The 26921-nt window shown below is 36.1% G+C and overlaps 4 protein-coding genes and 5 non-coding genes across 9 annotated transcripts; 2 read left to right on the forward strand and 7 right to left on the reverse strand.

Moving 5' to 3' along the window:
* Positions 1 to 578: 578 nt before the first annotated feature.
* On the forward strand, positions 579 to 4133 carry LOC136232518 (nucleolar protein NET1-like). The gene is made up of 4 exons (XM_066021722.1): positions 579 to 1017; positions 1801 to 2702; positions 2792 to 2890; positions 3824 to 4133. The coding sequence occupies exons 1-3, from the start codon at positions 912 to 914 to the stop codon at positions 2882 to 2884; spliced, it is 1101 nt and encodes a 366-aa protein (XP_065877794.1). The 5' UTR covers positions 579 to 911; the 3' UTR covers positions 2885 to 2890; positions 3824 to 4133.
* A 205-nt stretch (positions 4134 to 4338) lies between these two features.
* Positions 4339 to 5297, reverse strand: LOC136232519 (membrane protein PM19L-like). The gene is made up of 4 exons (XM_066021723.1): positions 5130 to 5297; positions 4797 to 5016; positions 4675 to 4720; positions 4339 to 4574 (listed from the first exon to the last, which is right to left on the reverse strand). The coding sequence occupies exons 1-4, from the start codon at positions 5254 to 5256 to the stop codon at positions 4485 to 4487; spliced, it is 483 nt and encodes a 160-aa protein (XP_065877795.1). The 5' UTR covers positions 5257 to 5297; the 3' UTR covers positions 4339 to 4484.
* Positions 5298 to 6994: 1697 nt separating this feature from the next.
* Positions 6995 to 9796, forward strand: LOC136233126 (pentatricopeptide repeat-containing protein At5g46460, mitochondrial). The gene has a single exon (XM_066022706.1). The coding sequence runs from the start codon at positions 7049 to 7051 to the stop codon at positions 9188 to 9190; it is 2142 nt and encodes a 713-aa protein (XP_065878778.1). The 5' UTR covers positions 6995 to 7048; the 3' UTR covers positions 9191 to 9796.
* Positions 9797 to 15574: 5778 nt separating this feature from the next.
* On the reverse strand, positions 15575 to 17828 carry LOC136233046 (large ribosomal subunit protein eL32z-like). Its single transcript, XM_066022587.1, has 3 exons — positions 17703 to 17828; positions 17501 to 17603; positions 15575 to 16064 (listed from the first exon to the last, which is right to left on the reverse strand). The coding sequence occupies exons 2-3, from the start codon at positions 17588 to 17590 to the stop codon at positions 15753 to 15755; spliced, it is 402 nt and encodes a 133-aa protein (XP_065878659.1). The 5' UTR covers positions 17591 to 17603; positions 17703 to 17828; the 3' UTR covers positions 15575 to 15752.
* On the reverse strand, positions 16384 to 16468 carry LOC136234480 (small nucleolar RNA Z196/R39/R59 family). The gene has a single exon (XR_010691361.1). It is a non-coding gene; the product is annotated as a small nucleolar RNA Z196/R39/R59 family (small nucleolar RNA).
* On the reverse strand, positions 16539 to 16616 carry LOC136234479 (small nucleolar RNA Z195/SNORD33/SNORD32 family). Its single transcript, XR_010691360.1, has one exon. It is a non-coding gene; the product is annotated as a small nucleolar RNA Z195/SNORD33/SNORD32 family (small nucleolar RNA).
* LOC136234478 (small nucleolar RNA Z195/SNORD33/SNORD32 family) lies at positions 16799 to 16876 on the reverse strand. The gene has a single exon (XR_010691359.1). It is a non-coding gene; the product is annotated as a small nucleolar RNA Z195/SNORD33/SNORD32 family (small nucleolar RNA).
* On the reverse strand, positions 16957 to 17034 carry LOC136234524 (small nucleolar RNA U31b). The gene has a single exon (XR_010691399.1). It is a non-coding gene; the product is annotated as a small nucleolar RNA U31b (small nucleolar RNA).
* Positions 17344 to 17423, reverse strand: LOC136234523 (small nucleolar RNA U31b). Its single transcript, XR_010691397.1, has one exon. It is a non-coding gene; the product is annotated as a small nucleolar RNA U31b (small nucleolar RNA).
* Positions 17829 to 26921: the final 9093 nt, after the last annotated feature.

Genomic DNA, 26921 nt, shown 5'->3' on the forward strand with positions numbered 1-26921 from the left:
CATCACTCTATCAAAAAAAAAAAAAAAAAAATTATGATTCATCACTCAACAGTCAACACGTTTTCTCTCACCTGCCCACATACCCTATTTATGTTTTAATCTATAACCTCATAAATAAACCATTATTATCCCCTTTTAAAACACTGTTACATTTTATTTATTTCACTGAAAAAAATAAACTCATAACTTAGATCCCATCCGAAACCCACTTTCAGTTCTTAAAGTTCTCAACTTTTATTACATAATTAATTATTTTACAACGTAAAAATAAAAGTGAGAACAAAAGTACCAAACATGTGACTTTGTGACACCCTGCCCAAAATTAATTATTTGTTTCCTTTTTACTAATTAAAAACATTAATCCCCAAAAAACCAAAATTAAATTTTTTATTTGGGAAATTCTAGACCACCCACCAAACTTCCCCTATCAAATTGATAGAAATTTTGATGGATACATGTATTTATTTATGCCCCACCCTATCCCTCTGATGATAATCCCAAAGGCTTAATTTTTCCCAAAAAAAAAAAAAAAAAACCCAAAGGTTTAATTTTTTTTTTTTCCCTTATGAAATATAGATTTGAATTTGAATAAATGCAGTTGCAGACAGAATCATTCACAAAATGACACTTTACCCATGAAAAAAAAGGCTCCTACTTTCCATATTATCTCCCAATATCCCACTAAAAACAAATTCAGGAACAGAGGTAATTAGAATCCAGGAACTCAGACAGCGAAGAGAAACGAATCTAGACGCCATAAAATAAAATAGTCTGCCTTTGCTCTCTACCTGTATTTGCTTGTTTTTTTCTTTAGGTTTTCAACTGAGGTCTTAGAGAGAGTGTATGTGTGTGGAGGGGAACACTCCACGATCTGGGAATCTTTCTTTTTGGGGGTTTTGAAGCGATCAATCATGCCATCAGGTGCAAAGAAGAGAAAGCAAGCTAAGAAAAAGAAGGAACAACTAGCTCACACTAATGGCAACAATTCCTCTTCAATCAGTGATACTCATTCTCAAGGTAGTTTTTTAATAGCTTATCTTTTTTAGACATGAGACCCCATCATGCCAAGCACTAACTCGCTAATTTCTCTCTCTCCTAACCTCCCCTTCACATGTCTGTTCTTGAGTGTTTTGTGAATCTGAGGTGATATGTGTTTGTTGGCGGGTCCTGTTCTTTCTGATTGTCTTTAATTGAGACTCTTTTGATTCGATTGAATTGATAATTTTAGTTAATTCACTTCTATGGGTATTTTCCGATTATCCTTGCTTTGGTTGATTTCATAAAGTAATTTTTGGCTGTATTGCTGCTTTTAGCAGTCAGGATTAATGGTCTGTTTGGTTTTACTCTTGATTTTGTATTTTGTACTTCGATTTTCCTTGGTGGTTTGATTGGGGTTTTTTTGGGTTCTTTTTGTGTTTTGGGATTTCTGAGTTAATTGCAATTTCTTTGCCCCATCTTTTGCTTAATTACAATATAACTATATTAGGTATTCGCTAGTGAATCACCCCTCCATTTTTTGTTGGCTTTGATTGTGACTACTGAACTTTAACAAGCAACCACCGTTCTCATATCTGTGTTCTCAAACCTTCCAATCTTGCTGGGGTCTAGTTACTTATTTTGTTTTCCTTTTTCCGTTGGGTAGGGTATGAATGAGTAATGGGTATTTGTTTGTTTCCCTTCTCTAGTTCTCTGCACTTTCATTATAAAACTCATCTCTTAATTCGTTTCTGCAGATTGTATTGAGTCTTTTCTTTCACAAAATTTGACTTTGGTTTTTCTGTTCTAATCAAATGGAATTAGGAAATGATGATCCAAAAAGCCAGGATGAGAGGGATAGTGATGGTGGTGAGTTAGGTTCACCGGCATCACAAGACCATCAGAACCAACACCGCTCATTCAACGAGGAGAATGAGGAATCCGAGAAGTCAGTGCAATCATCTTTTGTCGCTGAGGACAATCCTATTGTTCGAGTTGAAGGGGATGTGGAAGAAAGCGAAAACACTAGAGTTGAAAGCACTGTTGAAATTCAGAGAGAGGTTAAATTGGAGAACAACACTGAGAGCATAGATGTTGGTGTGGAGCATGTTGAGTTTTCAGAGGCATCACATAATGGAGATGATAAGAGCTCTAGCAGTAGTAGTTCAGATGACGAATCTCAAGCTTTTGATGAGAATGTAGAAGAGGTGAAGGAGGATCCTACAATTGAAAAACCACTTGAAGCTAATGGCAATTCAGTTACGGAAGCTAGCCCTGCTATGGATTGGGTAACTCATGTGGTGCCCATGTCTGAGGTGGCCAAACATGTTACACAAGGTGCTAACTCTGAGAATGCAGAGGTTTTGGATGTGGTTGAATCAGGATTTAAGGTAAGTGAGGATAATTTGTTATCTAAATCTGATGTTGTAGCTCCCCTAGTTCCAGAGGAAAATGAAGAAAAAGTTATCCCCATATTGTATCAGAATGCCGAGGCATCAACCATTGTTAGTGCTTCCGATGTAAATGGAAATGAGGATAGTTTGCCGAAATCATCAATTTCTCAGACTAGTTATGAAGAAAATATTAAAGATTCTGAGGCTTCAGGTGGTACTGCAATTAAAAATGAAGTTGAGACATTGCCATCATCTGTGGCTCATACTTCTGATGTTAATAAAGACATAAACAAGGCCAAAGATTTTGAGGCCTCTGAGAATATTGAAACCCAGGTATTGCCCCTGACGTTTTTTTATAATGTGTTAATGAACATTTTTCTGTATCTTGTTTGTTTCATTGATAAGTGCCTTTTCTTTTTAAGCCTCTTGTTCCTCCAGCACCACGAATAGCACAGAGAACCTCATTTTTCAGTTGCTGTGGATTACTCGATGCCTTTACTGGATCCAACAGATAATTTCAGGTTAATATATTCCTCCAAGTTGTATGGTAATTTTTAGATATTACCCTTTTATCTGTACTTGAATTTGTTCTAGTATTAAGATCATATATAAGGATGTGGTTGTTCAGGACTTTGGATCTTGTTCTGCAGCACAAAGTTTGTGTACTTTGTTGTGGATTTGCAGATGTTTTTTATTTGTTCCTTTTAATGCATATTCTATTAAATATTCATAATTTTATCTTGATATTCCTCACTTGCTAGTTTTTTCTCTTTCAAGTACAAATGGAAACACCATAATGCAAATTACTCTAGTTTTATATAGGTGGTTTTGCCTTCTGCCTACCTTCCCTGTTAATCCTTATTGTCACTTCCTTCACGACCATCTGATAGGCTGCCTGTTTAGTTTCCGAACTTGTAATGAAGACATGGACTCTCTTTCTTTATAGCAAAAGTTCACTTTTTTTAACATGTCCATTTGTATTTTCTAATTTCAAAAGAAACTTTTTTTTTTTTACTTTTAGCTGATGTGGAGTATCTTTTTTTCCTTAGTTTTCTTATCAGCCTAATATTTTGTTATCTAAGGATACAGATACAGTTAGCTTTCGAAATCCTTTAACCATTTCATATTTAACATTTAAGTAATATTTTACCCTTGAAAGGGCTAGAGTAGAGCGTTGGAGAGACTGTACTTTCGGAACAAACCTAAAGCTTATCAATATGGTTTAGTTTTTCATTATTTGCAGAAAGCTTTGGTGAAATATGATAGGAGCCTTCGGATTTTGGTGTTATCTTCTGATATGTTGTTTTCCTGTGCAATTACTAGCTATCTTAACGTGTTATGAACCTTTCATCATTAATCCTATTGCTGAGCCTTTCATCATTAATCCTATTGCTGAAACGGAACCTAAATTGAATAAAGTCTTAACACCCTTTATCAATTTCTTGTTGATGCAGATTGCAGAACATAGAGCAAGATGGTGTTTACATTACATGGACCCAGAAGAGTACAAAACTACAGAAGGTTTTGCTTCATAGAAGTTTGTGATAGCTCGTATTATAATTTTGTCAGAAAGTTTTCCATGAGAATAATGGGCAAGAAATCCTGATAGATGAAAGATTATATACACTTTGCAAATAGTGATAGTATCACATTGGTCTGAGTTTACCGTGCTATCTCCACATTCTCGTTTAGATTGTTTTGGCTGTGTGTGTGTTTATAGACAGTGCTTGATATCTTTTTTATTCTTCATTAGTTCGGAGTTCAGACGGATGCATGACCTTAATACTTATAGTTTTAGTATGATACATGTTCTAGTATTGCTACTGTTATTGCCTGGTTTTGGTTTCATTGATTGAATTTGTGATTGATGGATGAACATTAGATGCAATTTCATACTTGTCTCATGGTCGTTTTGAGTGAGTTATAAAAATTGGGGCATTGGGTAATTAGCTACCCAGAAATCATGCAGTTGCACACCAATTTCTTCTTTTTATTAGATGATTAAATACAAATCCAATCAAATCATAAACAATCACTTTAGCATACACAAGGCAACAAAAAAATGAAAAATTCTGAGACACAAGACATTTTTATCAAGCAACTGAACTTTCAAGTTCATCTCCTGATTGTTGAGGCACCATGAATGGCTGCTATGTATAAAAGCTGTGTAGCTGAAAGAATGATCAGAAAAGCTTCCATGGTTCTCTGCAGAAAGATAACAGAAATTTTAAGTCCTCTTTCAATGCATAAAGAGCATAGTCTGCAATAACATAGGAATCAAAACAAAAATCTACTTAATTCGTACCAGACGAGCGTTCCTGATGTGCAGCTCAATCTCTTTGCAGCCAAAGCTGTAAAGACAATAATGATCGTTAGTGTAATCAAAGATTATCTCGAATCGATAATCGGCGTGTAGCAATGGCTTACCCCATGGCGAGAAGAGTGAGAGACCAAGCAATGACAGCTACAGATGCTGCTGAAGGCAAGCTATCAGAATTCCAGGAGCGGATGTGGTTTAGACCAGCAATTGCAGAAGCAGCACCGACAACTCCAGCAATCATAGCAAATGTGACAAAGAAACCAGTAGCAGCATTTCCCATTGGGAAGTATATGGGCGAGAAATGTGCTGGAAGGTCAAACCCAGGTCCTGCATTTTCATCATATATTATAACATCAAAACATGGACTCAGGAACGGATTTAGGGCACCTGGGACGGGAATAACCGTCGCAGATATATAGAAAGGAGGGGAAAAGATGTACCTATAATGAAGCCATGATCAATAGCTCTATTGACAGCCCAACCACCGATTCCCAAAACAATGACATACATACAGAAATTCAATGCCAAAAGCAGAGTTGCAACAGGTTTCATCCGAGTATTGGCCATTTTTATGTAATGAAAAAGCTGTAGGAAGAAGAAAGAATGCAAAAGGTGTTAATTGTGGTAGAGAAAGAGGAAGAGGGGTTTTTTTATAAATGGAAATGCAGGTTCTTTGCTTGTTAAGGCTGCTTCTGTTCCAAAAGGGTTTCGTAGGGTTGTAAAGGTTAATACTTCATTCTCAAGGCAAAGCCATAGGAGCTCAGATTCGAACATTCTTTAGCTAGTTTCATTTCTTAGTTATTCTTTGGCGCCAGCCTAATAGGTGCTGCCGACTTCCCCATTTATGTGGACCCTTGTCCTGCCTGGAAAACTCTGATGTGTTACGTTGGCAAGGAATGGAATGTTTGGAGGCTGCAATTCTGTACACGATACAAACTCAACACGAATCTAGTAAGTTAGTGTTTAGGTAAATTTTGAATTTAATATATCTTTAGCTTACTTGTCCAAAAAAAGTCATCAGCTCCTTTATAATTTGAAAACGCTTTGAAATGCTTAAATTGACCTATTAAACTTTCCAATTTTCTTAGATAACTTATTTATCTTTTAAACTTGTTTATAATAATCTATTGGTTCTCTGAACTTCTCAAAGTGTAAACATATGAATTTGTCCAAAATCTTCTCTTATTCTGTCACGTGGATTTTAGAGGGCTAATATGTCACTTTCAGCAAGTTCAAAGTGATAAATAGAACGTTTTAAAGTATAAGGGAACATTTGACTTTTTTGAATAAGTACAGTGGCTAGAGATGTACTAGGCCTAAATTTTGAGTTTAATCAAATATATAAAAGTATTATTATATTTTTCATGTTTTTATTGTAAACTTAATTAATAAAGATAATTAAATTACAATTATTTCGTATGAACAAATTAAAATCTCTCATATTTATCCATGTTATTCTTGATAAAGATAATAAAATAACAGGTGACTTGTTAAAATATTATACGAATTCAATATGATATTAGCTCGTTAAGTGTTGTTAAATAATTGAACACCGTTAATATTTTTGTACTTTTTCCTATATTTTATTAATTTATGGTTTTTTATTATTTAATTTATATATTTTTTTTTTTTTTGGTAAGAAAGGAAAGGAAAAAAAACAAAACCAACAAAAAACCTACACCGGGATCAGTCTAGGAAGGCTGACTCCAATCCTATCCTCTAGGAGAGAAGGCAAAAGAAAAGAAGGAGGAACAGATAGGGTAGAAACACCTAACATTCTCTCATGCCCAGCAGCTGCTAAGCGATCCGCCACGCGGTTTTGCTCCCTAAAAATATGGGAGAAATTAAGATACTCAAAGGCAGGACGAAGCCTCAAAATAGCTTTGATGAGATTCTGGCTCTTCAGACAAACAGCCTGGCTATCTGAAATCCTGTTAATAGCCTCCAGATTATCAGATTCCACCGAGAGCTTTTTAACACCCATGCGATTTAATTTATATATTTACGATGGAACAAAAATGATATTAGAATTATGTACTTATTAGTGTAATGGAATAACGAGATGAATAGTTTAAATATAAAAAATAAAGATATGAGTATGACATTATCTGCTAGCATCCAACTCGCCATTCCTACGAAGTAAGTCAACAGTTACACGTACACTAACCCAATAATTATACCTTTGTGCTGCAAATAGAAAGTAGAACTGCTTAAAACGGTGCGTTTTAGTCTTCGGACTTGGACACAGTATAAAATCATCAAAATTACCCGGATAACAAAACGCTCCGTTCTGCATATACTCGGCTCTAGCTTCGATCCCTCTTTTACTTTGAGACAATCACGCAAATGAAAAGAGACGATGTTGAAAATTCGCGCCATATTTCGAAGGTTCATATCTCCACCAAAAACTCCCCCATCTTCAGCTTGGCACCTAAAGCTTCCAGCTTTTCTCACACAGCTCTCATCATGCCTCTTAGCTGTTCATTACTGCACCAAAATGATTGCTCCGTCTTACAGAAATTTACTCTCTTATCACATCAAGAGCCAGAGGATAGATGAAGCTCGCATTGTTTTTGACAACATTCAATCTCCTGATGTGCAATTATATACCATGATGATTGCTGCTTATGCCAGAAATTATAGGCTAAATGATGCATTAGCCCTGTTTGATAGAATGCCTGTTAGAGACGTTGTTTCTTGGAATTCAATGATGAAAGGTTGTTTAGATTGTGGAGACATTACTCTGGCTAGGAAATTGTTCGATGAAATGCCTGAAAAGAATGTTGTGTCTTGGACAACGATGGTAAATGGCTACTTGAAGATTGGGAACGTTGATGTGGCTGAAGGGTTGTTTTGGGATATGCCAGACAAGGATGTTGCGGCATGGAATGCGATGATTCATGGCTATTTTGAGAACGGGAAAATTGAGGAGGGTTTGAAGTTGTTTGAGAAAATGCCTTGTAGGAACGTGATTTCATGGACTTCGGTGATAGGTGGACTTGAGCAGAATGGGAAGGTTGAAGAAGCTTTGTTTCTTTTTGAGAAGATGATGGAATCAGGTGTAAAGCCTACTTCAAGCACATTCACTTGTTTGTTGACAGCATGTGCAAATACAAGAGACTTCAATTTAGGTGTTCAGATTCATGGTTATGTTGTTAAATTAGGATACTCCTGTGATGAATTTATTTCAGCTTCATTGATTTCGTTTTATTCAAACTGCAAGGAAATCAATAATGCTCATCGAGTGTTTAATGAGACATTAATGTCGAAAAATGTGGTTATATGGACAGCTCTTTTAACAGGATATGATATGAATTGTCAGCATGAAGTTGCATTGAGGGTTTTCTGTGACATGAGAAAGATTGGTGTTCTTCCTAACCAATCTACATTCAGCAGTGCCTTCAATTCATGCCGCGGATTAGAGGCTCTTGATAAAGGCAAAGAGATTCACGCGATTGTCGTTAAACTGGGTTTCGAAACTGACACTTTCGTTGGTAATTCTGTCGTAGTCATGTATAACGAATGCGGGAATATAAAGGATGCTGTAGCTGCATTCAAAGTAATTAATGCAAAAAATGTTGTATCATGGAACTCAGTTATTGTAGGAAGCTCGCAACATGGACGAGGAATGTGGGCACTGGTTTTCTTTAATCAAATGATACGTGCATCTGTAGATCCGGATGAAATCACGTTCACCGGATTGCTTTCTGCTTGTAGCCATTCTGGGATGTTACAAAAAGGAAGGTGCTTTTTTAAGTACATTAGTCAACATAAACCCATACAACTGAAGCTTCAGCACTATGCTTGTATGGTGGATATCCTAGGCAGATCTGGGAAGTTGGAAGAAGCAGAGAATTTAATAAAAAACATGCCTATGAAAGCAAATTGTACCATGTGGCTATCCCTATTAAGCGCTTGTAAGATGCATTGTAATTTAGAGGTTGCTGAAAGAGCTGCAGAGAGAATTTTTGAACTAGAACCGCAGTGTAGTGCTGCCTATGTTTTGTTGTCTAATTTATATGCTTCAGCTAGTAGATGGTCTGATGTTTCCAGAATGAGAGTGAAGATGAAGCAAGGAGGAGTTGTGAAACAACAAGGGTCCAGTTGGGTAGTTTTAAAGGGTAGAAGACATGAATTTCTGTCTGGGGATAGATCCCACTCGCTCAGGGAGAAAATATACGAAAAGTTAGACTGGTTGGGAGGAAAATTAAAAGAATTGGGTTATGTTCCTGATCACAGATATGCTCTACATGATGTTGAGGATGAGCAGAAGGAAGAGATACTGTCCTATCATAGTGAAAGGCTGGCAGTTGCATTTGCATTGATTAGCAGTGTGGAGGGAAGTACAATAACAGTGATGAAGAATCTTAGAGTCTGTGGAGATTGTCACTCTGTGATTAAGCTTATTTCAACTATTGTAGGCCGTGAGATTGTTGTCAGAGATTCTGCTCGCTTTCACCACTTCCGGAGTGGTATTTGTTCTTGTGGGGATTATTGGTAGCATATTTTGGGTTTGTTCATATCAATTTCCTGCAACTTCAGGATGAACTTTGAGGCAATATAAGCACATTAGTTGCTGTTTGAATTGGAGTTGGGATCTATAATGGCTTGTTGCGGAGTTCCTCGTGTGGAAGTTCAGATATCAATCGAAGTTGGCTCTTATGTAGGGATGGGGAGTCGGGGGGAGGTTTGAGTACCCGCTGGTCATGAGGAAACTCTATTGAACCCGTGTATGGAGTTTTAATTTTTTAGGATACAACAACAACAAAAACAAAGCCTTGGTCCCGAAATGATTCGGGATCGGCTAACATGAACCATCATACGAAACCGTAAAATCAAGTCTTATCAGCGACATAAATTCGCTCTCTCCACTCCGTCGTATCTGTTGATTTTTGTGACTTATTGCTGCAGATTATTTTAATTTGAAATAGTCATATATCAGTTTTGATTCTCTTGTTTATTAGTTCTGATTTTCTTGCTGATTTTTAGGAAGATTTTTATGCTACTTTTTAGGCCTTTTTTACTCTCCTGTAACTGTGTTTTAGCAGTATAAAACTGCACATCATATTTCAATAAATTAATATGCTCTTCCCTTCCATATCAAAAATCAATCGTATATCTCTGCAATTCTAACAAATTGGTATCAGAGCTTTATTGATTTAAAGGGATCTGTGAAAATTCAAAAACCCTAGAAAACAAAATACAACCAAAAACACAACCACAACCACAAACACAAACACAAAAGATGGATTCAGATTTTTCTTTCTCTTCTTCGATGTCACCTCCGTTATTTGACGGAACCAATTATCAAATGTGGGCTGTGAAGATGGAAGCCTACCTCGATGCCCATGATTTATGGGAAGCTGTGGAGAATGTTTATGAAGTTCCTGATTTATCTGAAAATCCAACAATGGCTCAAATAAAAGCTCATAAAGAGAAGAAGCTCAGAAAATCGAAGTCCAGATCGATTTTGTTCACTGCTGTCTCATCTGTTATTTTTAACAGGATAATGACGTTAAAAACTGCGAAGGAGATTTGGGATTTTTTGAAGAAAGAATATGAAGGAAGTGAGAAGATCAAAGGGATGCAAGCTATCAACCTGATTCGGGAATTCGAATTACAAAGGATGAAGGAGACGGAGACCATCCAGGAGTATGCAGATAAGCTTCTTGGCATTGCCAATAAAGTGAAACTCCTCGGTACTGATTTCTCTGATTCAAGAATTATTCAAAAAATTCTTGTTACCATTCCAGAGAAATTTGAAGCAACTATCAGTTCTCTTGAAAACTTAAGAGATCTAACAAACATCACATTGACGGAATTATTGAGTGCACTCCAGGCACAAGAACTGAGAAGGCTTATAAGGAAAGAAGGTTCTGTAGAAGGAGCTTTGCTGGCCAAAACTCAAAACAATTATGGTGGCAAGAACAAGAAGAACAGGAACTTCAAGGCAGGAAACTCGAGCAGCAACAATACCAGCAGTGGTAACAAAAACTTTCAGAATTTTCCACCATGTCCTAATTGTAAGAAAACAAATCATCTGCAGAAGTACTGTTGGTGGAGGCCAGATGTAACATGCAACAAGTGTGGACAATTAGGACATGTGGAGAAAATCTGTAAGTCTTCACAACAACAAGGGAAAGCAAAAGCTGCTATTGAACAAATTGATGAAGAAGAGCTTTTCGTAGTATCGTGTCTTACTACTTCAAGCTTAGCAGAAAGTTGGCTGATTGATAGTGGTTGTACGAACCACATGACTTATGATCGAGATTTGTTCAGAGAACTTGATACAAACTACACTACCAAAGTCAGAATCGGAAATGGAGAGAAAATATCTGTAGCAGGAAAGGGAACCGTAGCAATCAAAGGCTGCACAGGTTTGAAACTAATTTCAGATGTTCTTTATGTTCCTGAAATTGATCAAAACTTATTGAGTGTTGGTCAGTTATTGGAAAGAGGCTGTAAAGTTCTCTTTGAAGACAAAAGTTGCTTGATTAAAGATTCAAATGGAGTAGAGCTGTTCAGAATTCAAATGAAAGGCAAAAGTTTTGCTTTGAATTTGATTGGAGAAGAACAAATTGCTGTGCACAAGGTTGAAGACAATACAATGCTTTGGCATAAAAGGTTGGGGCATTTCCACCATAATGCTCTGCTTTATTTGAAAAGACATAATCTTGTACAAGGGCTACCTAAATTAGAAGAAGAATTATCTGAATGTGCTGCTTGTCAATACGGCAAACAAATAAGGTTGCCTTTCCCAGTAGGCAAGTCTTGGAGAGCATCGAGTAAGCTGCAATTGGTGCATACGGATGTTGGAGGACCTCTACCAACACCATCTTTGAATGGCAGTAAGTATTATATTGCTTTCATTGATGATTATACAAGGATGTGCTGGATTTATTTTATGAAAGTTAAAGCTGAGGTTGCTGACATCTTTTTCAAGTTCAAAACTTGGGTGGAAACTCAAAGTGGCATAAAATTGCAGATATTACGTTCTGATAATGGAACGGAATATACATCAAAAAAGTTCAGCAAATTTTGTGAAGATGCAGGTGTAGAACATCAATTTACAGCTCCTTACACCCCACAGCAAAACGGGATTGTGGAGCGCAAAAATAGAACAATCTTGGAGATGACGAGATGCTTGCTTCATGACAAAGATCTTCCAAAGAAATTCTGGGCAGAGGCAGCAAGCACTGCAGTTTTTTTGCTGAACAGATTGCCATCTAAAGCCATTTCAGAAAAAACTCCATTTGAGGCTTGGTATGGTTTCAAGCCAAAGATGTTGCACTTGAAAGTTTTTGGTTGTTTGTGTTTCTGTTACATTCCTCAGGTTAAGAGAGACAAACTTGATAAAAAGGCGGAACCAGGAATCTTTGTAGGCTACAGTTTAACATCAAAAGCCTATAGAGTTTTTTTGCCACAAAGCAATAAAGTTATTATCAGCAGAGATGTGCATTTCTTTGAGACAGAAAATTGGAGCAAAGAACAGAAGCCAATTGAGTTTGAGGAGGAGAGTGAAGATGATATTGATGACCAGCCAGTAAGAGGAACCAGATCACTCTCAGATATTTATGAAAGATGTAGTGTTGCTGTTATGGAACCTGCAAATTACAAAGAAGCTGCTACTGACTCGAAATGGTTGATTGCAATGAAGGAGGAGCTGAATATGATTGAAAAAAACCAGACCTGGGAGTTAGTGGAGAAACCAAAAGATAAGAAAGCAATAGGAGTCAAGTGGGTCAAGTGGGTGTATAGAACCAAGCTTAATGCTGATGGTTCTATCAACAAATATAAAGCGAGGCTCGTTGTGAAGGGTTACGCTCAGATGTTCGGGGTAGACTTCTCTGAAACTTTTGCTCCAGTCGCTAGGCTGGATACTATAAGGATGTTATTAGCTCTTGCTGCACAAAAGGGCTGGGTTGTACATCAAATGGATGTAAAATCGGCTTTTTTAAATGGATACTTGGAAGAAGAAATATTTGTGGAGCAACCAGAGGGATTCGTTGTTCAAGGACAAGAGGAGAAAGTTTATCACTTGAAGAAAGCCTTGTATGGCTTAAAACAAGCCCCAAGGTCTTGGTACAGTAGAATTGATGCACACTTGATCAGCTTAGGCTTTGAAAAGAGTCTAAGAGGATCAAAGGAGCTGATTGAGGAATTTAAAGAAAGAATGAAAGATGCTTTTGAAATGACTGATCTAGGAAAAATGACATTTTTCCTAGGTATGCAGGTGCATCAAAATAATGGTGAAACCTTTGTATGCCAAGAAAAGTATGCAAAGGAAATTCTGAGGAAATTCAAGATGGAGAATTGCAAGCCAACTGCAACTCCAATGAATCACAATGAAAAATTCAGCAGAGAAGATGGAGCTGACAAAGTTGATGAAAAATTGTACAGAAGCTTAATTGGATGTCTGATGTATTTGACGGCAACCAGGCCCGACATTACATATGCAGTAAGTTTGTTGTCAAGATATATGCATTGTGCTAGTGAAATTCATTTTAAAGCTGCCAAAAGGATCCTCAGATATGTCAATGGCACAGTTGGCTATGGTGTTAAGTTTCTACATGTAAACAATTTCAGTCTTCATGGAAACTTTAGTCTCTATGGCTATTCTGATAGTGATTGGGCTGGAAGTGTTGATGACATGAGAAGCACTTCAGGATACTGTTTCAGTTTTGGTTCTGGAATTTTTTCATGGCGTTCAAAGAAGCAAGAAGTCATAGCACAGTCAACAGCGGAAGCAGAATATGTGGCAGCTGTTTCAGCAGCAAATCAAGCTCTTTGGCTCAGAAAACTCATGATTGACTTGAATATGGAGCAGAAAGATAGCACACTGATACTTGTTGATAATCAAGCTGCAATTTCGATTGCTAAAAATCCAGTGTTTCATGGGAAGACAAAGCATTTCATGATAAAGTTGTACTTTCTAAGAGAGATGCAAGAACAAGGAGAGGTAAAGTTGATTCATTGCAAGACAGAGAATCAGCTTGCTGATTTTCTAACAAAACCACTTCCTAAAGCAAGATTTGAATATCTCAGGCAGAAGCTTGGAATATGCAGCTATCAAGTCAAGGAGGAGTGTTGATTTTTGTGACTTATTGCTGCAGATTATTTTTAATTTGAAATAGTCATATATCAGTTTTGATTCTCTTGTTTATTAGTTCTGATTTTCTTGCTGATTTTTAGGAAGATTTTTATGCTACTTTTTAGGCCTTTTTTACTCTCCTGTAACTGTGTTTTAGCAGTATAAAACTGCACATCATATTTCAATAAATTAATATGCTCTTCCCTTCCATATCAAAAATCAATCGTATATCTCTGCAAATCTAACAGTGTCACTCTCAATCACCCTCTTCCAAGTTTGCTTAGGCCTTCCCCTACCACTCACCATTGCATCCCTTTGACACTCTTCAATCCTTCTAACTCACCACACATCCATCGCAACACATGCATTTCCGCCACTGACATCATATGAGTTTTCAATTGAATTTTTTTTAGTTTTTTAGGATAAAGTTAAAAAAAAATTCAATTGAACACGACACTCCTATCAGTAAATCCAGAATCAGCCATTGCTCTTATGCATAAGTTACAGCTGCTTATGGCGCCAACGATCTTGAGCCATTATGGAATTGTGAAATGTGATGATCATTTGGTCAATAATTCTCATAGCTGTGTGATGTACCAACTAGAAGACATTAATGGGAGTGAAGTTAGAAATGAAGGAATGGCGAAGATTAATCTGCCAAATCAAGAAACTGGAGAAGGAATGGACTAACATTTTTCTTTGAAATACGGACTGAAATAAACATCAGCTAGAAGCCAAGTAATTTGCTCTGGATACGCATTTTAGAAGTGAAAAAATGTCAGAGATTTATATACTAATCTTTTTTCTTTTTTGGGTTCAAAGGATACAGTATAAAAATGCTTATCTGTTTCCGGGTTTGCATGTCCCCGATAATGATGTGAGTTTATATGCTTTAGTGATAATGGTTGGAGGCTTGAACGAAGACAACCTGTTTGGGATCGAGGCAGCAGAAGAATGTTGAAGTTGTGTGAAAGGATATTATTTGGAGAGGTAGCTCCTTGTATGCCTCCAATGTGTTTCATAGTGTGGCTTAATTTGTTTAATATGAAGCAGAAGCAGAAGCTAGGCTGTATCATCAATGGCATTTGGTGCAGAATCTCTCCTGATTTTTTTTTTCAGATTAGGCCCCTGAGCGTTTTTTGGCTGCCTTTTTCTACTAGTGTGGTCTGGTTATCGCTTACTAGTGTGGTCTGGTTATCGCTCATCACTTCGTTAGGATCCTTTCATTCATGTAAAATGTCAAGTGTATGTGTGAAAGTTCTGCTGAATGTCACTTGGGTTGTGCTGTGGTCTTTTATTACTTTTCAGTTAGATAGTTTATCTGTAGCTGCAATTATATTTCCTTTTTTTTCTTACACTGAAGTATTTTCCGAACATTTCACGATTACTTATCATAAAATTATCAACAAATTAACAATTACAAATCTGGATTCTAATATTATGCATAAATTGTACATATTGTTTCAATAAAAATAAAAGATGCCTTGGAAGATATCTTGGTGGAAAAAGATGATCAATCTATTAGTCAAAAACAACTAATCAATTAAACTAAAATTATAAATATTTGGCTGGTTTAATGATTCAATTTTTCCATAGAGAGAAAATTAACCAATAAAAATACTTGAGAGATACTTGAGAGATACCAATTACCAATCACGGCTGTGCCAAGCATCAATATTATAACTTATGGTTACACAAGAGATGTACACTATTATAGTTAATGCCTCGTTTGGTGCTATGAAATGACCCAACGCACAACACATAATCCGAACGTTGTTTCAAACACTCTAGATCTGTCCTCAACAGGAAATCTGAATTTAGTTAGGATTGAAAATGTCATCCAGATATAACAAGATTATCCAACATATGGTATAAATTTTGCTAGTTTACATTGATCGTTATCAACCAAATCCTAAATTGGCGAATCAACCTAATGTGCACTTTAACCTTACAACTCAAAATTTTCAAGAGCTTATTCATCTTCTTGGCTCCGCAACCTAGCAAGCTTGTTCGTAACAACAACATCAAGCTGGGCAGCTCGCTCCACAATATCCTTTCTTTTCCTTGTTGACACATCATGTGCAATTTCAGCACAGTAAGTCCTGTTATGCATCATCAACACTTCAAGTTCTTGGACATTGTGGACAACAAATTTCTTGAAACCATTAGGAAGATAATGACGTGTCTTTTTGTCTGAACCGTATCCAATATTAGGCATCAAAGTACATCCTTTGAACTTTCTGCGCACTCTGGAATCAATACCTTTAGGTCTGCGCCAGCTATCCTGTCATGGATTGATAAGTTAGTAATAAATAAGTTCACTGATTGCTAAATCAGGGCAAAAGAGTTGATACGCATATTTGGTGGTAAATTGTATCAGTCAATTGAAAAAAATGTAAGCAGGTAAAAAGTAACAGGAAGCTTATAAAGAGAGAAGCTAACTGTGTCGCAAAGGCCTGTTTAGAATTTATTTATGCCCTTCTAACGAGATGTCAAGCTATTGTATCTAAGACTTGACATTAGATACCACGGGCAAAGTTGTTTAAAAATCTCAAATATGAAAGAGTTAACTATTGTCAACTCTAGTAAAAACATTTAAAATTTGCAATCTCAGCCGAAAGATGGTGATTAAGTTATGATCATCACTGGAAATCAGTAAAAATAACATTAGTTGCATCATTGATTGCAATGTAATTGAAAAATTAACAACATTTATTGAATTATTAAGAAATAAAACCAAAAAAAACGATATATGCAACATAGATCAGATGGTAGTGCATGTATGAAGTTCATCATCCAATAGCAGAAAAGGTGGATACATATCATCACACCTCGTTGCACATTGAGTTTTTTATTTCAGATACAAAAGAATTAAAAGACGTGATTTGAGTTGTAATCATCATGGTAAATCAGTAAAAACAAAAGTAATTGCATCAATGATTGCAATGTAATTGAAAAATCAACAAAACAACATTTAGTGAAAATATTCAAGAAAGAAAACTAAATAAATATGTGCAACAGAGATCAGATGGTAGTGCATGTATAATGTTCATCATCCAATAGCAGAAAAGGTGGATACATATCATCACGCCTCGTTGCACATTTGAATTTTTTTCCATTTCAAATACAATTAGAAGAGAGATGCAAAAAAAAATCGAAATGCTTTTTTGTAAAGGGGATCAGACAAAATGTGTTTCTCACCAGCTTCCCAAAGGGAAATAAGACTGGGTGTCAAACATTGCTTCTTCATATCCCACAATATACAAACAAAATTGAAAAATAAATGCAAACTTTACAATTAATATAAAAATGTTCGATATTAAGCATATTTAAAAATAGTCTTTCCAATAAATCGAAAGGATCAGATAAAAGTGTTACATTTTCTCACCACATTCCATCTATTGACGGAAGTAAGAGAGCTGGGATTAGAATTGTATCATCATATCCTTGACATTCAAATGAAATTCATTTCTAATTAGGGTTTCTAAACCAGCTCATTTACAAATACGAAAAAGAAAAAGCAAACAAAAACAATGAATGTGGAGAATAACAGTAACCATAAGGAATCAGATAAGAAGTCAATCACCATCTTGCACCATTGTATGCAAGTAAGACTGGGGCGACAATCAATATCATCATTTCCTTTGAAAAACAGTATTAAAGAAACCAACCAAAAGAAAAAAAGAACAAATCAAAGGAAAAATTATCTTTTCCATATACCTTGACACAGATCTTGCGGTCGCTCTGTGGCCTCTTGAACTTCTTCGACCGCTTCTTCACGATCTTCTTAGTCAACAATGGCACCGCCATTTTTACTTACCTCCTATAGAAAAATGAAAAAAGACACAACTTATTAGCTATGTATGGTGTTACACGCCATAAGAGATCTGAAAACCTATGAAAGAACAGAAAGCATACTCACCAAAGGTAGGGTTTTGAAAAGCCGCCGATGATGCTACTGGAAGGCCTAACTCAAGCTTTATATAGGCAGAAGGAATACAAGTATTAGGGTTTGGTTATCACTTGAGCCGTCAAACGAAATCTAAAGAATCAGGGTTACATACGAAAAGATCAACGGTGAATAATGTACTCGGAATTGGGCTAATACAGTTAGATTGGCCCATATAATATCCCTTTTTTTTAAAAGCCCATATAATATCTTTGGCCAACTTATTTCTTTCATTATAAATTTTTGAGATAAGTTTAAAAGAAAAAATGATACTTAGATAAATGATAATTGTGCTTTTAAATGTTAGAAAAAATAATTAGTAACACATAAACTTGGAGGAAACTTTTGATATATTTATTGAAGCTAAAAACATAGAGAAAAGAATTTGTATCTAATAAAAAAAAAATTATCATGAAATTTATTTGGAGAGAAAAAAAATTACCATACGGAAAATAAATATTATTTTTTAAAATAATAGTTCGAGCTCTTTTAAACTTCACTCTGGGAATTTATAATACAAAATTTATTGTATGTTCTCAATAGATGAAAATTTCTAGTAAAAATGACGATTTGAAATTATTTAGTATATCTGTAAGACTAGTGAAATAAAATACCTAAGCAAATAAAAATGATCGGACAAAATTTTCCTTCGATTTTAACAGTGTTAAAAAAATTGCTAACATTGAATAAAAAACTATCATTTGGTAATAAAAGAATACGATAATTTTTAAAGTGTCAACACCAAAAACTATATAGGTTTTTTAACTTGTCCTTAAATTTTTTGTGGAAAATTCTAGTAAAATATCGGTAAAATTTCATTGTTCTTTTTCAAATATGTGGATTATCTTTTCGATATTATTAAAATATAAAAGTTATTTCTAAAATATTTAGCGTCTGTTTAGTTCAGCTATTAGTTAATAATTGTTGTTGTTACTGTTAGCCGTTTGTTATTAGTTGATTAATTATTAGACACAAAGAAAATGTTATATACTCGTTGGAAATATATAGTCTTTTGATTTGAACATGTATAATGACAAATGGCACACCATCTCACAATCATATGTAAAATTTTGATCATTATAATTTCAATTTTCACAAATATGTGCATGTGCATAAGTGTCGGGATAATGATAAAGAGAAACATTTAGATGTGATCAAATGGAATTTTTTCCATATTACTTTGTTCTTTCCATCATGATCCAATGCGCTTAAATGGACGAGTTCTTTTACAGCATGTACCATCTCACGGCCTTCAGAACTTCCTTCCAAGATAAGTAAAATTAGATCATATTTCCAGAACAAGTTAAGGGTCCTAATGATAAAATAATCAATAAGCCATGACTTTATTATTTGAGTCTCACACTAGCAAAAGTTGAAATCCATAATGCTTAATGTTTTTCCATCTTGTGGTCGCTAAGCACATATGGTCAGGGCCGTCTTAAACAATTTTAGGGCCATGTGCTAAATGGAAAAAAAAAAATTGGACCCTATTTGTTAAAAAATTAATACTTTCATATAATAATAACGTTTCTACAAAATGAAACACCAAAATATTTTTAACTTGATTTTTAACCTAATAAAAATAGAGTTTACTGGGAATTGAGGAAAATATGGTAGTGGATAGGACGGAGTGGAGGGAGCGAATTTGTGTCGCTGACACGACTTGATTTCACGGTTTTATATGATGGTTCATATTAGCCGACCCCGAATCATTTCGGGACTAAGGCTTTGTTGTTGTTGTTGTTATTGTTTTAACATAATAAAAATAATTAAATTAGATATTGTATAATAAAAAAAATCGGGGCCCTTAATACTCTTACATCGTTAATTTTAACATTCACTTAATTTTTTACATAATAATTAATAACAATAGTTTATTTAGATTTGTATAATAAAAAAATATTGGGCTCTCTTAAATTTGGGGCTCTGTGCGGAAAAGCTCCTTGTACACCCTTCTCCTACTCCCCTGCATATGGTATGAAATCATGTGTTATAGTAGTCTATTATTTTATTTTGAACGGATAGCATGTTTTCTCAAGAAACATCATACGAAAATTTCAATTCAGATATTTCAAAACATCTAATTTTAGTCTACAACACACAGAAACTACTTCCAGCTTTGAAAACAGAGTATCTCAAATTATTATTAAGTTGTGATCTTCATTACCATATTATTCCTTATAGGTCTATACATTATACTATACATATATATTTATGTCTTGCGGTTTAAATGAAAATTATTTCATTCCTTATGCAAGGCGGCTTACGTTTATTGAGCTTGCTCTCGTTTCACTAAAAAAAACCTCATTTTTACTCCTTTTATCACTGTTATGACAAAATAAGGGTAAACGCTCGTGTGGATGATCTGCTTCTTTATTTGACATACATAATAATATATAATACTCATTATATTCCCTTATATAAGTCATTATAGGGTATTTCACACAAATTAAGAATTATATTGGTTAACTAAAAAAATTATCTGGGAATAAGCATTGGAATATTAAAAACACATGTACCAATAAAAAAATTAATATTTGGACCAAAAAACTAAATTAAAAGTTATTGCAATCCTATAATGACTTATATTTGGGGAAAAAAATAATTTGCTAGAATGACTTATATAAAGGAATGGAGGGACTAGTAAATATCAACACATATAACATTTGCACTCGTGTATTTAAAAAAGTTTCCAACAAACTTTATTGGACAATCATGTTTTTACAAGTACATGAAAAAAGAAATATATTTAAATCCTACGCAAACCCTAGGATCTAATATGTTTCACATAAACATCTCTTTTGACAGGTTTAGTGAGGGGGTCATCTACCATGTGACAAGTAGAAATATATTTCACACTAAGTGTAATTAATTCTCTAACAAAATGGTATTTGATCTGTATATGCTTCGTCTTGCCATGGAACCTTTGATCTTTTGGCAAATGCAATATCAGATTGACTATCACTATTTATTACTAGTGGAGTATTAGAGGTAGTAAGGTTTAGATGGTTCATGAATATATTTAGCCATACTACATCTTGTGCTGCAGATGAGTATGACACATACTCCGCTTCCTTGATGGAGAATACATCACACATTTGTTTCTTGCTGCTCCAAGATATTGCCCCATTTCCCAATAAGAACATTTAGCATGAAATGGACTTCCTCTCGTCTAGGTCTCCCACCCAATCAGCGTTAGTGTATCCTTTTAGTTGAAGACTTTTGCCTTGATAACATAGAGAATAGTTTATAGTTGCTTTGAGATATCTCAGTATTCTCTTAACAGCTGAAAAATGTGCTTGTCCTGGATTGCATTGATATATACTCACCATTCCAATGACGTGACATATATCAGGTCTTGTACACATCATTGTGTATATTAGATTGCCTACAACATTCACATAGAGAACCCTTTTCATACAGTCCTTTGTTGAAACACCTTTCCACAAGATTTTGATTTGACAAAATCATTTAAGTTTAATCCATGATTAAGAGACAATTAAATTTAAGTGCTTTGATTTAATTGTACTAATCCGTTTGTTCAATATTGAGTATAAATATAAATGCAAAAGGAAATAAAATTAAGACAGGACAAAGTCAGCATGAGAACACAATACAAGCTGAGTGAAGAGTAACTCAGCACAAGAGAAGATAAGTCATCTTCAAAACAACAGCTTAAGAATGAAGCTGATCAAAGAAGCTGAGTGGAACGAAGCTCAGCATAAAAGAAGTCTGCTTCAGAACTAGATCTTGCAAAACGAAGTTGACCATGAAAGTTGAGTGAAAAAGAACTCAGTATGAGATTTGGTGACAATCAAAGACAATGACTATCAAAGTGAAGCTGAGTGATCTTCAGGACTTCATGAATGATCCGTTAGCTAAAAGACAAATCTGACAACTGTCTGCACCAATAATTGAAGCCTTGGAATTACGCAAAAGCCAAATTTCGAGATGCATGGGTCAACTGTTCGTTGCTATAAGACAAATTGTCGTAAGAAGACAAAGCCTGTAGGAAGAAGACAAGCCTGACATCTGAAGAAATCAGAAAACATGGTTGGCCTGCACATCTGAAGCTGACCAGAAGTTTGTCCCCCAAAAGAGCCGTTTTGGATTCAACGGACAAATCAAATTCAAATCATTTGATCCTCAAAGTACAACTATAAAAGGACAAGCAATCCTCTTGGATTATTGCAAAACAATACAGAAAATACAAGTAAGAAAGATACAAATTCAGAACACTAAAAAACAAGAAAGAGATCTTATACCAACTTTCTATTCCTTGTGTAAATGCTAGATTGATTGTTTTGTAATCATCTAAAGTGTTCTTTAGCTAAAAAAGAGCAAATTGTTTCAATTGTGAATTGAGAGTGTTGTGCTGAGTATTTGGTTGTAAATACTCAGTGGTAGAGAAATCTAGGTGCTGGGTTGTAGCACTTAGTAGGAGTTGAGTAGAAGAATAGAGGAAGGTACTCTTGCATATTCAACTGCCTTGTAACCGGTTTGTGCTCTACCTTTAAAGAGCTCAGTATTGGATTCTAAAAGCCTGGAGGAGTCTGGGGACTGGATGTAGGCGGAGAGGCCGAACCAGGATAAGTGATACTGAGTAATTTCTAACTCTCTTAAAATATATATATGTGCATGTGTTGCTTGTTATATTTACTCAGCATATAAACTGTTTAAAGCTGACACTGAGTAAATTAGAGTGCTGAGTTGGAAGCTGACCACAAAAGTGCCAATTCCCAACTCACAAGTGAAACAGTCTTAGTCAACATCTGACTAAAGCTGTCTTACACTAAGATCGGCCAAGCTGACCAAAGCCGAGTTAATAAACTCACCAAAAGTATCAAGTCAGCAAGATTAATTAGCGAAAAAGTTACATTAGTTCCTAACCCCCCCCCCTTAGAACTAATCACACGGGACCAACAAGTGGTATCAGAGCCTAAGCTCACTACTCAAAGATATAACTATCTTGAGTTGATCCCGATAAATGGCTGAGAATAGCACTCGTTTCCTTCCCAGGAACCAAACAACACAGATACTCCTTGAGGGATTATCAATTAGTCGGCCTCCCCTATTCTTTGGATCTAATTATACATTCTGGAAGAATAGGATGAAGAACTTTATTCAAGCCACAAACATGAGTGCATGGCTTGCAATAGTTCAAGGCCCATACGTGCCATATAAAACTGTTAACAATGAGAAAGTTGTTAAGAGTGAAACTGAGTGGTCAGAAGATGACCTTAGAAAACTTCAAAACAATGCTTCGGCTATCAATATGCTTCACTGTGCTTTAGATGCTGCAGAATACAATAAGATTTCAGGTTGCGAGTCAGCACAGGAGATTTGGAAAAAGCTTGAAGTAACCTACGAAGGCACAAGCAAGGTCAAGGAATCAAAAGTAAATCAGCATATGAGATTATACGAGTTGTTCGAGATGAATGATAATGAGGACATCTCGGGAATGAACGCTAGATTTACCAACATTATAAATGAGCTGAAAAGACTTGGAAAGAACTTCACCGAGGAAGAACAGGTGAAGAAGATCTTGAGAAGTCTTCCCAAAAGCTGGCAGGCCAAAAAGACTGTAGTGGAGGAAGCTCAGGACCTGACTACGTATAAGTACGATGAGCTGATCGGATCGTTGCTGACTCATGAGATATCAATGAAAAACTTTGAAGAAAAAGAGAAGTCAGAAGACAAGAAACAAAAATCACTTGTCATGAAAGCTGACTCCACCGAAGCTGACTCATCTGATGATGAGGAAATGGCAATGTTCACCAGGAAGATGAAGAAGCTGTTCAGGAAGAACGATAGGAACAGCAAAAGGCCATTCATAAGAAATGACAAATACAAAGATGAGCCCGGCGACAACAAACATAAGAAGGACAGCTCAAAGCTTGTCACATGTTTCGAGTGCCACCAAACTGGGCACATCAAGTCAAGTTGTCCCATGCTGAAGAAAGACAAGAAGGGCAGCAGAAAGGCTATGGTAGCCACATGGAGTGATAGTGATGAGTCAACCTCATCAGAAGCTGGTGCAAATGAAACAGCAAATATATGCTTCATGGCCGATGATGCTGACCGCACTTATTCTGAGCAAGCTGACCTCTCTGATGAAACTGACTAGGAGGAACACAATAATGAGGTAACATCCTTACTTTTGCTTAGAAATGAGATGATAAACGCCCTGAGTGACTTATATGCGCTAACTAAAAAGTGCAATAAGAAAGTAAAGGCACTCAGCAGGCGGTGTGATGAGATTGAAGAGGTCAAGCTCAGTGACCTCCGATATTTTCTCCAAGACAATTCAGCTTTGCACAGTAACATAGAACTTATGCATAAGTTTGTCTCGGAGGTCCAATCAGATTCAAAGAAACTGAAAAAGGATGTCACTACCCTATAGAGCCAAATAAGAGGCTCAAATAAAAATAAATCCCATGCTGAGTACTCAAGTACTAGTCAGCATAAACAGCTCACGCAGTGTGACTGTTGTGGGAAAAAAGGGGCACACAAGAGAAGTGTGTTGGTACAATAAGCGGATTGTCCAATGTGACTTCTGCGAAAAGAAAGGACATACCACTAAGGTATGTTTGCATGCTCAACACAATAATGCTGACCACACTCAACATCACCCTCAAAGGGTAATTCACTGTGACTTCTGTGGTAAAAGTGGCCACACTATAAAAGTATATCGTCACAAATTAAAATATGACTTTGCACCTGTTTATGCTAACAAACGAGGACCCAAAAAGAATTGGGTACCTAAAGATGAATAGTCTAAAATGCAGGTGAGCCTGAGATGCGTGGAGAAATCAAAATTGTGGTATATAGACAGCGCATGCTCGAGGCACATGACTGGTGATGAAACTCAATTCATCACACTAGAGCTTAAACGAGGTGGAAGTGTAAGCTTTGGAGACAATAAGAAGGGTAAGATAGTCGGCTCAGGTACTATCGGAGGTAACCCTACTATTGAGTCAGTCTCCTTAGTTAAAGGTCTCAAATACAATCTGCTGAGTGTAGCTCAGCTTTGCAAGAGCGGTAAAAAGGTTGTATTTGATGATACTCAGTGTCAAATACTCGAGGGAAAAACAAACGAATTGATTTTAACTGCCCCTCATGTAGACGATGTATACATGCTGAGTTTAGAAAAACAGTTTTCTAAAAATATATGCTTAGTGTCTAAAGAGGATAACTCCTGGCTATGGCATAGAAGACTTGGTCATGTAAGCATGGACCTTCTTGCCAAATTAGCTAGAAAGCAACTAGTTGAGGGATTGCCCAAACTTAAATTTGAAAAAGATCAATTGTGTAATGCTTGTCATCAAGGTAAACAAACTAAGAAGTCATTTCAAAGTAAAAATATTGTCTCAACCAAGAGACCATTGGAATTACTACACTTGGATCTTTTCGGACCTGTCCAGCCACTCAGCTTGGGAGGTAATAAATTTTCCTTAGTCATTGTAGACGATTTCTCTCGGTACACTTGGATCATCTTGCTGAGTAGCAAGGATGAAACATTTGAGATGTTCACAACATTGATTAAGAAACTTGAAAATGACAAAGACCTAAAAGTAGCTCATATTAGAAGTGACAATGGTGGAGAATTCAAAAACCAACAGTTAGATGAATTCTGTGAAGCCAGTGGTATTGACCATAATTTCTCTGCTCCTAGAACACCATAACAAAATAGGGTTGTTGAAAGGAAGAACAGAACAATTGTCAAAATTGCTAGGACAATGCTGAGTGAAAATAGGCTTCCAAAGTATTTCTGGGGTGAAGCTGTCCACACAGCATGCTACATTCTCAATAGGGCTTTAGTTAGACATATTCTTAAGAAAACCCCATATGAACTTTGGAAAGGACGAAAGCCCAACATTGGCTACTTTCGTGCTTTTGGGTGTAAATGTCTTAGACTCAACACAAAAGATAATCTTGCAAAATTTGATGCTAAAGCTGACGAAGCGATCTTTTTAGGGTACTCAACTAACAGCAAAGCATATAGGGTGTATAATAAACGAACTCAGGTTGTAGAAGAGTCTGTCCATATTGAGTTCGATGAAGCTGACCCTGCAGGAAAGTCAACTCAGCTCGATGAAGATGAACCAAACTCAGCTTCCGCTAATCAAAATGGAGCCTCTGAGTCATCAATACAAGGGCTGACCAAAGGTAAGCAAGAAATTGAAATAACCTTTGCTGACCAATCTATTCCTGCAGAGATTGTAGAAACACCTGTTCCAAACAACTCAACATTGCCCAAAGAAATAAAAATTCCAAGAGGACATTCGGAGAAGTCCATTCTTGATGCTGCTGACAACAAGCCGATGACAAGAGATCAGCTTAGGAAGTATCTCAGCAATGTTGCCTTCATCTCAATGCATGAGCCAAAGAATTTCGCTGATGCTGAGCACGATGAATATTGGATCAACGCTATGCAAGAAGAGCTTGATCAATTCACAAGAAATGAGGTATGGGATTTAGTACCTAAACCTAGGAATCAAAAGACCATAGGAACTAAGTGGGTCTTTAGGAACAAACTAGATGAGCAAGGAAATATGGTCAGAAACAAAGCTAGACTAGTGGCCCAAGGCTATAGTCAGCAAGAGGGCATTGACTACGGTGAAACCTTTGCACCCATTGCTAGGTTAGAAGATATACGTATACTGTGCGCCTATGCTAGTTTTATGAACTTTAAATTATATCAAATGGATGTTAAGAGTGCATTTCTTAATGGCTTTATAAACGAAGAGGTATATGTTAGTCAGCCTCCAGGGTTTGAAGATCCAAAATTTCCAAACCACGTTTATAAACTCAAAAAGGCCCTATATGGCCTAAAGCAAGCTCCAAGAGCTTGGTATGAGAGGTTGACCAACTTCCTGCTGACCAGGAATTATGTCAGAGGCAAAGCTGACACAACCTTGTTCATTAAGAAAAAGGGTAAAAATACCATACTTGCACAAATTTACGTAGATGACATAATTTTTGGTGCTACTGATGATTCTATGTGCAAAGAGTTTAGTAAACAGATGCAAACTGAGTTCGAAATGTCTATGATGGGCGAACTTAACTTCTTCCTTAGACTTCAAATCAAGCAAGGTAAGAATGGCATCTTCATTAGTCAGTCTAAGTACGCCAGAAAAATGCTAAAAAAATTCGATATGGAAGAATGCAAGCCCATATCAACCCCAATGG

Source organism: Euphorbia lathyris, chromosome 6 (assembly GCF_963576675.1).
Source record: "Euphorbia lathyris chromosome 6, ddEupLath1.1, whole genome shotgun sequence".
NCBI lineage: Eukaryota > Viridiplantae > Streptophyta > Magnoliopsida > Malpighiales > Euphorbiaceae > Euphorbia > Euphorbia lathyris.

What these genes read in the sequence shown, in the direction of transcription:
- LOC136232518 (XM_066021722.1), top strand. Translation starts at nt 912, where the DNA reads ATGCCATCAGGTGCAAAGAAGAGAAAGCAAGCTAAGAAAAAGAAGGAA. An exon ending in CAGTGATACTCATTCTCAAG is followed by an intron (nt 1,018 to 1,800) that starts GTAGTTTTTTAA and finishes AAATGGAATTAG; the next exon opens with GAAATGATGATCCAAAAAGC. An exon ending in CTGAGAATATTGAAACCCAG is followed by an intron (nt 2,703 to 2,791) that starts GTATTGCCCCTG and finishes TTTCTTTTTAAG; the next exon opens with CCTCTTGTTCCTCCAGCACC.
- LOC136232519 (XM_066021723.1), bottom strand. Translation starts at nt 5,256, where the DNA reads ATGGCCAATACTCGGATGAAACCTGTTGCAACTCTGCTTTTGGCATTG. An exon ending in TGATCATGGCTTCATTATAG is followed by an intron (nt 5,017 to 5,129) that starts GTACATCTTTTC and finishes ATGAAAATGCAG; the next exon opens with GACCTGGGTTTGACCTTCCA. An exon ending in CTCACTCTTCTCGCCATGGG is followed by an intron (nt 4,721 to 4,796) that starts GTAAGCCATTGC and finishes TTGTCTTTACAG; the next exon opens with CTTTGGCTGCAAAGAGATTG.
- LOC136233126 (XM_066022706.1), top strand. Translation starts at nt 7,049, where the DNA reads ATGTTGAAAATTCGCGCCATATTTCGAAGGTTCATATCTCCACCAAAA.
- LOC136233046 (XM_066022587.1), bottom strand. Translation starts at nt 17,590, where the DNA reads ATGGCGGTGCCATTGTTGACTAAGAAGATCGTGAAGAAGCGGTCGAAG. An exon ending in ACCGCAAGATCTGTGTCAAG is followed by an intron (nt 16,065 to 17,500) that starts GTATATGGAAAA and finishes AATCCATGACAG; the next exon opens with GATAGCTGGCGCAGACCTAA.